Source organism: Lampetra planeri, chromosome 18 (genome assembly GCF_965212315.1).
Source record: "Lampetra planeri chromosome 18, kcLamPlan1.2.h2, whole genome shotgun sequence".
In the NCBI taxonomy this organism is placed as follows: Eukaryota; Metazoa; Chordata; class Hyperoartia; order Petromyzontiformes; family Petromyzontidae; genus Lampetra; species Lampetra planeri.
This window is the reverse complement of record NC_136124.1, coordinates 3768166-3782026: the sequence shown is the minus strand read 5'-3', so window position 1 is coordinate 3782026 and position 13861 is coordinate 3768166. Positions and strand designations below refer to the sequence as shown.

At 46.4% G+C, this 13861-nt stretch overlaps 1 protein-coding gene across 10 annotated transcripts in view; it reads right to left on the bottom strand.

Moving 5' to 3' along the window:
• The window catches only part of LOC144723506 (uncharacterized), a 45559-nt gene that overhangs the window by 23692 nt on the left and 8006 nt on the right, over nt 1-13861 (bottom strand). For 9 of the 10 annotated variants that reach the window (XM_078602307.1, XM_078602306.1, XM_078602304.1 and 6 more), the window contains exons 4-12: nt 12918-13402; nt 11633-12800; nt 10738-10828; nt 10362-10460; nt 9558-9680; nt 8455-9152; nt 7903-8341; nt 7504-7664; nt 7129-7260 (exon numbers count right to left, since the gene is read on the bottom strand). In XM_078602307.1, coding sequence (XP_078458433.1) covers nt 7129-7260; nt 7504-7664; nt 7903-8341; nt 8455-9152; nt 9558-9680; nt 10362-10460; nt 10738-10828; nt 11633-12800; nt 12918-13402 — 3396 coding nt within the window. The remainder of the gene's footprint in view (nt 1-7128; nt 7261-7503; nt 7665-7902; nt 8342-8454; nt 9153-9557; nt 9681-10361; nt 10461-10737; nt 10829-11632; nt 12801-12917; nt 13403-13861) is intronic. The other variant, XM_078602310.1, reaches the window with a different exon arrangement.

The following is a 13861-nucleotide window of genomic DNA, read 5'->3' as shown; positions in this document are numbered from 1 at the left end:
TCGGTAAAGTCATGTAGAAGGGAAATAATATTTATTTTATTTTTTATTATTTTATTATTTCCCTTCTACACGACTTTACCAAAAGAACCAAGAAGATGGTACAATTAAACCTCTCCGTCGGAGTTATCTTTCAAGAATTTGTATTATTCACGATTTTATATTTGTACACCAGCTTAACGGTCATGCCTTTTTCCTCCGACTATTCACTTCTTTGACAACACCGCATCATGGGGAGGGGTAGTGTACTTGCGCAGTACAGTAGGGGATTGTGGCCAGTGTGCCGGCATTAATGATGCTGAAGCTTTTACTCAAGTGCCGTTCATTGTGGTATTTTAGCCTTATGGTGGCGTTTTTTTTATTTTTACCATGGGGATATAAGCATCAAGTGGAGTTGAGGGAGTGAGAGCAAGAGCAAAAGGCAGAACAAAGTGACGAGTTTAGCTCAACGAATTGAGTTGGTGAATATAATTCCTCGTGGTGATAGTGGGGGGAAGGGTCACATGTTGGCCGTCATTACATAGTAAACGAGTCAACTGTCAATTCTCCACACTCAAGATATAAAAAGAAAAACGAGAAGGCAATTAGTGAAAGTGTAGCGGCAAGTGGACCGATGACCGCCAAAAGAGTATCGTCATCACACCCGCATAATCATCCATGGTAAACAAAAATGTACAGCACAATTTTGTTGTATTATGTGATATTATTTATTTGTATTATTGGATAATTAAGTACAGCAAACCCTTCCCTCTCGCGGGTTTAGCTATCGCGGTTGTGAACCAAACCGAGTACCAAATTGAGGTGCAGTTGACCGATCACGCCCCTGTGGTCTCAACCGTTCGCGGTTGACCGCGAGATTACTGTACGCGTCGCAACTGTATTGCTTGTGATGATGCTGTCGCGGAAGAACACACAAGCCGTCCTGTCTCCATCTGATCTCCCAAGCGACCCATCGCAGGTCCCAGGTCACGTGTTCCCAGCCTCCCGCAAGGAGGCAGCGAGGTTTGATTTTTCTTCCTGTAGTATATACACTACCGTACACGGATACGTATACTGTATTGCACACTACGTAAATGTTCCCCAATTTTAATGTGTTTACCGTAGAAGTTATATTAAACTCAAAAAAAATATTAATCGGATTATACATTCACAATACTTCCTGATTAATGTTTGGTTTGATGAAGGCTAACATAAAATACGAGGGGGTGTCGTAATTTTCCCATTTGCCTTTCAGTTTTCGGATAATGGATATACCGATTGCAGCTATTTTCAAGGACACAACACTTGCCGTCATGATCAAGGGTTTGCTGGATATTGATGTTATTCAAGTGTACAATAAAGGATTAATCTTATGAAACATTTACATTCTCCCGTATGTTCAGTGGGACACTGGAATCTAACCCCATTTTTCCAAATATATACATCTTATAGCACTCAGGAAGCGTTCTTGGTAAACGGAGCACTATACAACAAAACAGCAGGTCATTATAACATGGTTCCAATGGAGATGCGTTACAGACAGCGCTGTGTTTTAGGAGCGGTATACGAGGGCTTCAACCTCCAACCGACATCAACCTGACCTCTCTCCCACTTCCACACTCCGTATAACTTGCATTTTGACATCCATACCGATGCTTTTCCTTGACTGTTTAGTAAAAAAACCAGCACCATCACTTGCAAGCATTTTTCCAGACAAAAGAAAGTAAAAACAATTACCAGAGGTCGAATTTTTTACCGTGCAGGGATTTTCAGCGCAGGGATCTGGCACGATAATTTTTCTCTAGGACAAAGAGTGTTTTAAGGAAACAGAGTTATAAAGGAGGAATTCCTGTATCTACATTCGGGCAGATTTTCAAGATTTCAAGAACCTAACCCTCGCAGATGTCGAGGCCTTACCGTATTAGCACCGAGGCAGCATGCATTGAGCACTAACTTGTGGAGCGCAGAAGTTGCGTATTGCGTGCCAAAAAACCAGGCGCAAACAGGACTGCGGTGGTGGCGCAGTAGTGTCACCAGGTTACGGAGGCTGTCAGTGTCAAAACTTATCTGAAGAAACCGCCCAGAGCCAGCACAAAGCAAGCAATGGAAAATAGACTCCAGTGGCCCGGGGCCCATCGGGTGTAGGCCGTCACCCTGAGGTGCAGTGGAGGACGCAGTGACGTGGCGACTAGCGCACGCACCACGGGGGTGCATGGGAGTCCTCCTGGGTCCCAAATTGCCACGTGGTAACACCTTTCCAGAACCCAGAAGACAAACACGGACTTTGGGCAGATCCAGCCTGCACCATGATGGGTCGCAGTCATAGACAACATCAGGGCCATAAAGGAGGCTCGGATTATGTAAATAATGCACCTCCTCGTCCGGACTGGAATCAGGAGAGCTCCAAGGTTTCTACCCGGAGGTTGATAAGACTTCAGGAGGCTGACAGACATCGGGATGAACAGGGCTTTAGGAGGGGCGAGGATATGGACCTAGCAAGAGACCTGCAGGGCGGCCGCAGAGTTAAGAGTTGGTCAATCCAGATCTGAGAGGCTCCTGAAAAAGCCAAGGGTGAGAAGCCCCTCACCCTTCATTAAATGGGTAGGTCCGAGTGGATGGAGCTCCATTAGACCAGCACATACTCAATATGGTGACATGAGTGGGGAAGACCCAACAAAAGCTTTCAGGTCCCAAAATTATGTCAAAGCCTGACACGCTCTACTACCAGAGATTCGGAGTGAAGTGCTCACTGTCCTCATTCTCGTGGATATGGCTCTGGTGAGGTGGATCCTGCTAAAAAAGACAGCAGCAAAAGAGGACCCGACCTTGACAATCATGGAGCCAGCAGAAGGGGCAGTAGGAGGCCAACAATGCCCTCTCAGCAGTGTCATTGTCACTATAATAAAGGACTTATTTATCCAGGAAAGCCACCCTAAGTTCTACAAATGCTTTTTTCATGAGGGTCTTGCATAAAGAATGGGGGCGCAACATAGCATATGCATAATATTGGCCCAGAAAGCTCGAACAGCTTGAAGGTAAGGCAAAACAGCACCGTGGTTAAAAGGGCGTATGAGGACATGTGGTTGTGCATGGATTTTGCAACAGATGTTGGGCTAAACTTAGTAAACTGGAACACCACAGCTATGGCATCATTAGTGGTCACAAGGACAACCCTGTGGCAAAAGAAACCGAGAACTGACTGTCGCACAGACCAGGATGATGCCTCTGATGAAGTTGCCTTACAAGGGCAGAATGCTCTTTGGGAAAGCAGAAAAGGTGGCCATCAAGGAATACGAAATGGAACCCGAGGAAACGTGGCAGAACTATAGGACCTGTCCTTTTTGCGTCTTTCATAAGTACACGGGCTAAAGCCCAAACTTGAACCAGACCATCTTGCGTTGGGACCAGCAGCCTTGGAAGCTGGCAAGTTTGAAAGGGGACAGGGTAGAGGACAGAGTTGCCATTCCCTGTAGGTCAGGAGATGTCCTCCCAGGCCTCAACTCTCAAATTAGTGAAAAGAGGGGGAGGGGGGAAAAAATTGTGCAAGGCTCCACTTCCAGCTCAATTAGGAGGTCATGTGACAGTTCCGTCCAAGAGTGGAAAATAACAACTTGAGACAAACGGGTCTGTCGTTCGTGGGAAAAGTAAAGCCCCGCAACACCCCAGATTAAAAAAGGCTCTAAGCACAAGCCATATGGCGATAGGGGAAATAGATGATGTCCCAGGGGGTTAGAGCGGCTCAGGGTTCGGCTCAATTCTTTATGGTGATCAAGGGTTCGGGAGGCTTCAAATCGGCGATTTGAGCAGGTTGAATGCGTACATGCCGAAAAGACACTTCAAGACGGAGTCCTTGGCCTCTAGAATCAGGGCCAAAAAGGAAAGTGCTTGGCTGGAATTTGTGAATTTTCAAGGACACCTATGTAAATGTACAAATAAGAACGATCACAAATACGTAAAATTCCCCGTATTGGGGGGATATTGGCAGTTCTAGGTGTTCCCTTCTGGGCCGTCAGCATTACCCAGAGGTTTCACCAAAACTTTGGTCTTAGTGGTGGCACATCCCAGGAAGGGAGCCACCATATCTACCCTTTCTTAGACCGAGTTCAAACAAGAGGCAGCTTGGAAAGAGACTTGGTGAGGTCAGTGAAGGTATGTGGTGAGAACACTGCAGACCACAGGTTCATACTAAATGGGCCAACATGTCCTTTGTGACCAAGCTCAGCAGCTGACCTACCTTGGGGCCAGTTCGACATGGTCCAAGAGTACAATTTCTATAAGGAAAGGGAAGATAAAATGGCTTGGGGCTGTCGGTCGGGGTCTTGGCACAGGGCAGAGGCCCGGCAAGGGTCTCTGATGCACTAGGCCATGGCTACTGCCATGGAAATAGTCCCATGGGCCAGATTTTGCATGTGGGCTTTCCAGTGGAACCTGCTGTAGAAACCCAGTGAAAAGCAAAAAAAGATATGGCAGTTTGCTCCGTGGTCCCAGGCCGCACGAGTCAATATATCATGGCGATTGGAGTTCCCACAGCTGACCTGAGCAAATCCTCCGGGGTTTTTTCAAGGGACAAGTGACTGTTGGGCTGGAGATGCCAGCCTGTTGGGCATGCTATCAGATGGTGGCTCTGCAGGGTCAGTGTTCGGCTTTTCGGGAGAGCGTAAACTTCCTGGAGCTCTGGGTGACCAGGTTGGCTCTCGCTCAAATGAAGGTTGTGGTCTTGGGCAGGGACGGCTTCGTCTGGTGTGACAACATTACTGCGGGTGCAACTGGTGAACACACAAGAGTCCTCCAGGTTTGATACATCTAATGAGGGAGTAACTCTTCCTCATGCCTTCAGCAGAGAACCAAAATCAGCTGCTGGCGAAGCACTTGGTGGGATTGGACAACACAATGACTGGTTAAGCAGGGAGCAATTATTGGATACAGAAGAGTCGGTCCTGCATCATGACGTATTCCATCAGTTAAAGCTGAGGTTCGGTCTTCAAATGGTTGATTGGTTTGCCTCGAGTAGGAAGCACAAATTTTACTCGTTAATTTCCAGCTTCAGGTAGCAGGATGCAATGGCAACACTTTCCTGCCAGTCAGGGGGTCACTGGGATAAACATTTCATCTGTTCCCGCTCATTCCCAAAGTCCTTGAGGAGGTGAGCAGGGAAGGGGCCTGCATGATCTGATAATAGCCACATTTGGTGGCTGAAGGGGTCGTGGTGGGTCTGGCAGAGGTAGAGGCATGACAGCTGCCAGAGAACATACCTACACAGCCAGAGGGGGGTGTGGCATACATGACTACAAGCTCTGAACTTGATTGACTCGATGTTGAGAGGACCCAGTTCAGAAGAGATCGATGGTGAAGTACAGTAATTACTCAAGTCTAGGAGGTTACCCACCTTGAGATCTTACAACTATCCCCAAAACAGGTTCCATACATTATGTGCAAGAAACTAGATCCAATCTCGTGCAGGGTGGCTTTGATTCGCTTGGTTCCTGATAAAGAGGCATTGCACAGAGGAATTTTAATAGTAGGTATAAAAGTCAGGTCCTTAGCGAATTAAGCATTCAATGATGAGGTCAAGGGGATGAGGGTCAGTTCGACCAAAAAAATTGCAAGGCTTATCATTGTTGGGGGTGGTACCCTGGAACATGCATCTGGTGCTGAACACTTTGCGGATCAGCTTTTGAGCCCCAGGCAATGTGCTTAGAGTGGATTGATACTTAAGATGGTGTTTCTGGTGGCAATCACGTCAGCTAGGAGAGCGAGAGAGTTGTGGGCTCCAGTGCAGTGGACAACCTAGACTAGTTCGTGGGCTACAAGCGGCCCTCTCCTTCACCTCAGTGGGCCGTACGCTTTAATTCGTGCTTGTGCACTAATCATGACCCCACGCATAGCCTTAAAGGTCATCAGACTTTCATGTCAACCAGGTGATTATACTCCCATCTTTCTGTCTGGCCCCTTTTTGTTCTCAGGTAGGATGCCAAGTCCCATAGACTGTATGCTGTTAGGGCTTTCGCTTTTCACCCGAAGCATTCTAAGGAGTGGGAGGTCTTCAGAGCAACTATTTGTGTTGTATCGACAGAAGGGGGGGGGGGACCTGCATCTAAGCAGAGTGGCTGCTTGTGTTCAAGAATGAATCAAGAATGCCTATAGGTCAAAGAGTGCTGGGTCATACGAGGAGATGCCATCCCAATTCAACCCAGGTAACAGTTGTTTCATGGGCCAGTAGGGCTGGAGAACCTCTAACATACATATGCAATGCATCTGTGTGGAGTTTGATACATTTCACACCATTAAACTCGATACTCGTGTCACAAGAGGAATGGGTTGAAAAGGGTCGCCATTTAGAAACAAATTAGAAAAAAATGCCCCACAACCTGGTGGGCTCGTAAGGGTTCACGCAATTAAGTCGAATCATGTCTGCAATAGCCATATGAATAAAATTGGCTTTAGTGCCTGAGTTACGCCACATTTTCAGGAGGCGGTCGTCAACGCTCTCCACTCCAACCCACAAGTTGTTCTTCCCTATTGCTTGACGACGACATCAAAAAACCCCTGCAAATCAGCCGTTAAAATTAATAGTTACATCGAGGAACTGGCACTAGGATGGAATTCTCATGTGATATAGTCGGGAGTGGGTCTGTGACCATCTGTGAGAAATGGGCTTAACACAGGTATCGAAACCCAGTTTTAAATGGCAGTAACATTGTATGTAAAAAGTTTCCTCACATGTGCGGTGGGGTATGACATGTTAACAATCATATGAATTTAGGTCACGATTTAATCGATTATTTTTTATCACTCATCAATGTATCACTGTCAGTGGATGCAGCGTTTGCATAACCTAGCAGTACTACATTATTAAGCGTCAAACCTTGTCAACATTTGGAACATTGCTTGCTTATATTGGATGGTTTAAGAAGCATACGATCACACAAGGGCACAGAGTAAAATCAACACCCATTATACAAGCATCAAATTGGAGTGCAAAATAATAAGATTACTTTTTCATTGTCCAGAAATGTTGTATTTTAATGAGGGTATGCAAACCCTGCAGCCACAACTAGGGGTGCATTTATCACATCGATGAAGAGAATGGTAAATGCTTGCTCTGTGAAGTTGCAGATGTTCTTTTGTGACAAGCAACAGTGAGTGTCTCACCTTCTCTGTGCAGTGGGGTTTCCCACAGGTGCACTGTAGGTTTGCCTTGGTCCGCTCTTTCGGTCCATATTCCCGCACACGAGCACACGTGTACCCATCTTCCAGAGCCCAGGCCATCAACTCATCCCGCATCTGCAACACCACCAAAGAGAAAATAACCAAGCTTGATAATGTTCGTACAATTTTTAACAGAACGAGTATTTAAAGCAGTGCATGCATAATTATGCGTGCAATATCGCAAGAAAATATCCTCCACAGATTGCAAAAGAAAAACACCAGATTGTTTTCATTGGTGGATAGTGTTACTTGAGTGATAAGTTAATTTAACAAAAATATTTCCGTAAGCTTATATTCACACACACAGCAAACTTATACCTGCGCCTTGATCTCATTGGATGTAGGAGGCAGCTCAGTCTTACAAGACTGAGCCTCTGGAGCAGGAATATCATTGGAACTTGCACTATCCACATTCCCCTGGGAAGATTTGTCCATATCTGACCAAAGTGCAATCCGCTTCTTGTGGATTTCCGAATCTTCTGCAGAAAATCCATTCACGTTAGATGATAATATATAAAATGTCTACATGAAAGGAAAATCTTAGAAAATAACGTTATCCTACATTCACTGACAACTTGCAACAAAATCCACAATCCTGCATCGCATGCATTGATACTGCAATGTTACTTCACATTTTCATTAAATATTAGCACACACGATACACCGTCCTAAAAACCCATACGTGCATGCATTGTATAAGAGAAGAAGGGGCAGTACCGAGTCCTTCCAATTTCCTTTTGTGCCCTTTTCGCCCTGTAAGTTTCCAGAAGGCGTAGCAATCCGACGCGACGTCATCGTAGAAAACGTGGGTGCCACTCAGCCTCGTCGGCAGCCTCTTCCTGCGCTTGTGTCGGCCAAACGACTCGTCCTCGGGTTCGGTGCCATCTGTGATGCCACTCTGCTTGCTCATCGATAAGCCTGCCTGATGTCGCGCCTGGGGAGGGCAACTGCACTCCAGCATGCACTCGGGTTTGCCGCAGTGTGCCGGCTCGGCGCGGCCCTCACCCAGGCTATCGCACACGCAGCCCAGCCGGCAGAATTCTTTCTGGCAACGGCTGCTGGCCGCAGGTGTTGATGATGGGCTACTGCTGTGTGACGTCGACGTTGTGGCTGCCGCAAAGCGCACGGACAGCTTTTTCATGCCTGTCGCGGTCATCTGAGTAAACAAAAAAACAGGACATTAAGAAGCAGCTCCATTAGGTGATGTGCAATTTCTTTGGCTTAGTTTTTTACATTCACATAAGACAAAAAACAGCACGATGTTCCCACCTGTGGGGTAAGTAGGGTAGTGATGGAGCGCTCTGCCCGATCGGTGGTGATATACGTGCGGTGCTTCCCATCCAACAAGGCCATCTCCTCCAGAGCAAGCAGCATGGTGTTCACATTGCGGCTGTTAGCATTCTTCACAAGCGCTGCCCCACTGACAGCACACGACCGAGCTGGCTTCAGCAAAGGAGGCGTAAGCGGTGGCGACGAGGGTAGCGTCACCTTTTTCGGACTAGCGAGGGGAGTGGCAGTCGCCACCACTTCTGCCCGGCCACCATACTTGCCGCCCCTGCTGCCATACTTGCCGCCCCTGCTGCAGCGCTTTCCGCGGGTCCCTCGCTTGAAAGACTTTTGCGTCGCTCTCAACGCCGCTGTAGAAATTTTGCCCCGGCCAGCCAGCGCGCCACGTTTTTGTGTCACACCTGATAGTGGCAATGGCGGCGGCGGTGGAGACGTGGTGCAGGTCTGAGCAAATGCCTCCCTCTCCCCGGCGGACCGCGCTGGGCCCGCACGGCGGCGTAGCACACTGTCTAGGGTGCGCACGTACGTGCTGCCCGTGCGTGGCGTCTGGAAGGTGACACCGGCCGCCTTGCTGGCGTACATGTTCGGCCGCTGTTCCAGCAGTTTTTCTTCCTCCTGCAGGTACTCGTCCAGCTTGTCACTCAGGAAGACTGAACGGTTTTTGCCCAGCGTGTTCATGTCTGTGGGTGATAGCAGTGGGCACGCAATTTGGCGATTAAAACGTATTCTTACATTCACAATGCATGCAAAGAATCATGCACATGAGAATTGATTCGTTATAATTTAAGAAAACCAGTTGAAAATTGCATGTTGTTACATTTAGGATAACAGTGAATAAAACTATACAAATAAGATGTTAAAGATTAATCCCAACGACGTAGTAAAAATGAGACAAAAAATATTTTGTTGAAATCGCAAACCTGAATCGTAACATTTCAAAAAATTACTGGAAGAGTGTATTATTAAGAAGTATATTTCCTGAATATGCCAATTGCGCTGTACAGCTCTTTTTCAAGGGTGACCAGTTACATGCCTACAGGGCACAACGCAGAACAGAGTTGAATATGAGTCACATGGGAACGCACCTGGGGCACCTGCACTGCCACTGGATGACACTGGGGTCTGTAGCCCAAACTTGTGCTGCCACCCTTTAATCTTCGTCACATCATTTGTCTTTCCAGTTCGAGACACAAACCTTGGATCAGCACCTGAACAATTAATGATAAGTAATAGCCCAACTGAAAACAAATTCAAACACACTGATATGCAGAGTAAAGCTGATCTAGTCACACGATTCATAGCTCGGAATCGTGATTTGATTTTTGACAGGGTGGGATTAGCAGAACCGTGGAAGGGGGAGCTGGGGATGTGTGGAATTCAGAGTGGTATTTAGGCAAAAAAGAAGGACTCGTGGGTCCTGGCCAGCTTAGTGGAAATGCTATTGACACATGTGTAAAACACATGTTTCAATAGCGATCCTGCTTATTAACAGCCAGCTGTTACAAACACCAATGTTTAGTGCACATGGCTCGATTCCACCCTGATTTTGCTGTGCCATTTAGGCAAGTTGGGAGGGCCAGTGGGGTAGGGATGGCCTTGAATCAGTTTTAACATTGGAATCAACTTTAAAATAATGCGATACTTGCAAGAACTATAGAGGTTGGATTTGTAGGAATCGAACAGGATTCTGCAGGAATTGCACAGCTCTAGTGTATAATGTACGTACAAATTAGCACGCCCAGCTAAAAACCAAGCCAATCACATGCTGAATTGTATTATTTTTCACTGGGTTTAGAGTTCAGCACTTTGCTTTTGAGGTCTCGGATAAGCACCCAGCTTCGTTCTAATTTTGAAAAGCAATCCCAGCTAGGACAGCGATGAACACGAACCTGACTCGTCATTCCCTTTGCTTTTCTGGAACTGGCTGAGCGCAGACTGAAGCCTATCTTGCAGCCTCTGAATTCTTTCTTGTGCTCTCCCGGTTGAGACTGTGATAACGAAAAAGAGCAAAGTTTTTCAAAGCAAAGCAGCATGTCACTGGTCAATGCTTTATAAGTTGATAACAGTGGTGGCTATAGTTATCAAACGTTCAATATAAAAACATATTAATTATTTAAGTACGAACATTTTGCTAAATTAGGCATTATAAAATAATTTAAATAATCAGCTTTTTCTGTTATGATTACACGATGGACAGCCGTGTGGGTGACGATTGAAAAGCAACATTTATGTTAAACATGGTATTTAACAAATGCGTCTTTTTACCATGTTCTGCACTGTTGTCGCTTAATGTTGGGGACAAACGAAGGGTTTCCAATTTTTCTTGCTCCATGTTCCGATGAGCCAACATAGCCTCCTGATTGAAATAGTAACCACATTGCAAACAAAAGCAGCTGTTGATCAGACACATTTCACAAACAGCACTATTATTTTTATTCTACTATAACATTCATAGAACTCAAATTATACTAACCAATTCCAAGCACTGTCAGTTTAATTCAATTAATAACCCATGCAACTGGCAAAACAATGATTTAATTCACGACATGGGAAGGCGGACTTAACTTTCACACTATTTTCAGATATAAGACTAAAAATAGTGATGCATTATCTAGGTCTTACATTTTAACTCCAATATTAATGCGTACTCTACCAAAACTTGCCAATGCAGTACAAAGACTTTTGGTTTTTCAAACATGAAAGTTTTGAAACAAAAAACATTTCACTAAATTAAAATTGTACACATTGTATTATATTTATTCTACAATAAAGCTAAATTACACACTGTTGATGAGCAGCACACATTACGGAATGTATCCCGCACGAGCTCTAAGGACCACCTGGTTCAATCCTTAATCACATATGCATATTTTTTTTTATATCATGCAAACTAAATCCACGCAGGGAAATTATTATGTACATCACACATTCTGTTTTGACCTACTCTTAGGTTTTTTCGGTAAAGTCACGTAGGTAAAACATAAAAAAAAACCTAAGAATATGATTCCTTGCAGTCACGAAAGCTTCAAATCTAGAATCTGTTTTGACCTCATACGTAATCCATATTTTTACGCATCAAAATGTCCATAAACACAGCTTTTCTGGAAAACTGCTAGACGGTGGTCATCATTCCAAACAAACAGCACGCCAAGCATCACACCTTGTTGGAGAAGGAGAAGAAGGACACTCCTCCGACATCAACTCTGTCGGCTTGGGGTTCCGTGCGAGGATTGTGGTGGGTGGCAGTAGCAGCGGCGGCGTCGGCACGTTGAGTGGGAGCCTCCCAGGCCAGTCCACGCGGTGCCGCCCTGCGGCCCCGGGGCTGGCTCGAGCCCGGCGTCGGGGAAGGTGTTCTCGAGCGAGAGCAAAGGGAGCCCGAGCGCGACGACACCGACGAGAAGGAGGGCGGCGGAAGTTGGAAAGCCGGCGCGTTGCCTTCCTTGGGCGGGGTCCACACCCACGAGGAGAAACCCGTGTGCCCGATCTTGAGCGCTGGCAGCACGCTGCCCTTGCCGTTGTCGCTCACGTACTCTCCCTTCGGGGCGTCCGGGTGTTCCGTTGTCTCCTTGGCATCATCCTTCGGCACGGACGTCAGATTTAGCAACCTCATATCCAATTCTGACCGCGTCGGCTTCACGTCTTCGGGGATTACATCCATGGCATCGCCAGAAATTGCCTCGTTGTTCAAATGAGGAATTGTCGGAAGTGGTTGTACTGGCAAAGGGCTCTTTCCGGGTCTTTCCTCAACATCTGACACATCAGCTCCATTACCCTCTGACAAACACAGTTTGCTGGGTTTAACATCGTCTGTTGGCTCAGACCAGTGTGGCGGACTTTCGCTCACCAGCACGATCAACGGTCGGTCGCCACATGCGGATCGCGAGAGAGAAATCTGCGGAATGCTGTACGAGTACAAGACGGAGGATGGCAGTTCACCAAGCTTGACTGTGGGCTTTGATATGTTACATTGCTTCAAGCGCACAACGGGAAACAGATTTTGGTTCAGCAGATGAGAAGTAGGGCACTTGGGATCCTTGCCCTGCTCCACCGATGTAGGCACAATCATGGCTCCTGCACGAGCAGATTCCACCTTACTAATGAGATTTGACTTGCATGTGCTGTTCCCAGCAGGCAATAAACAATCACTCAAAGGGATATTCTGGAGCACACCTTGGGACTCTCCTTTCCCTCCCAGACTGGAGGGAGGGTCAACGTTTTCCACCAGCTCCTGCCAGGTGTCATTAGGTTCGTCTTTGACTTTGCTGATGTCAAACAAAGTGTTTTGATCCTTACAGCCATTGGAATTGTCGTCTCGTTTCAACTTATTCCTGCGAAAGTTGAGAAAAAAAAGTCACGTAACAAATACATGTATTCATTCAAAATAACTAATTAAATGCCAACATAAACAAAAAATTGCTATAAACAAGTAAACGAAAGAAACACACCTTATTACACCATCTCCATTTGTTGACTTATCCGACAGCACATCTTCTTCCAACATCCCAACAGATCCATCTCCTCGGCTAGCATCATATGAGAGGTCGTTAGTCCCAACCATGCAAGCGTGATCCCTCTTCCCTGACGAGCCCAGCGAGACTCTCTCTCTCACGCCCTGCTGGGAGTTGAGCGCTAAGCCACTGCCGTCACCGCCTCCCTCCTCATCCTGGTTCAACACGTCTGGCTTTGGCTCGGTGCTCCAAGCAAGGGGACTGTGGCTTATCTTGAGGTGGGTGATGGCCGTGTTTTGATAGGCGGTGACGGCAAAGAACTCTGTCTGCGGGAAGATGAAGGTGTGCACATTGTCCGCGTCCAGTCGCAGGTGGCGTGGCACCTTGTTGGCCCGGATGATGTGGAAGCGCGTCACGTACTTAAACATGGGGACGAGGGAGATCACCCCGTCCTGACCCAAAGCGGTGTTCGTCAGCTTCACCTACAGCCATCACAAACAACAAGCATAGCAGTGTCGATCAATGGCTGTTGTGAAGGCGCTGAAAGTAAAGTGAAGCCTTGCCATGATTATAAAATCGGAAGTTTGAACAACATAAATAATGCCAATGGCACTAAAAAAACCACATCGGATAATGTCGGTCATAATACAGTCAAGTTTAACCGTGCTACATCATTAACGTAATCCAACAACTGTGCATTTACGAATTTTATGCGAAAACATACATTTATGTACCCCTAAAGTAGGTATGCCTATGCCTAATAATAAATAAATCTTAACTTTTTATCAAAGCTGTTGCACATGGAATAGAATAAGAGCTGGAAATAATTTAAAAATACTTGGGACACTTTCTCCCCACGCTGTATTGATTCTGGGGGTTGTTTGGTCAAACCTGACCATGCTCATCATCAGTGTAGGTTTGTGAAGTGTGGGCCCAGGACC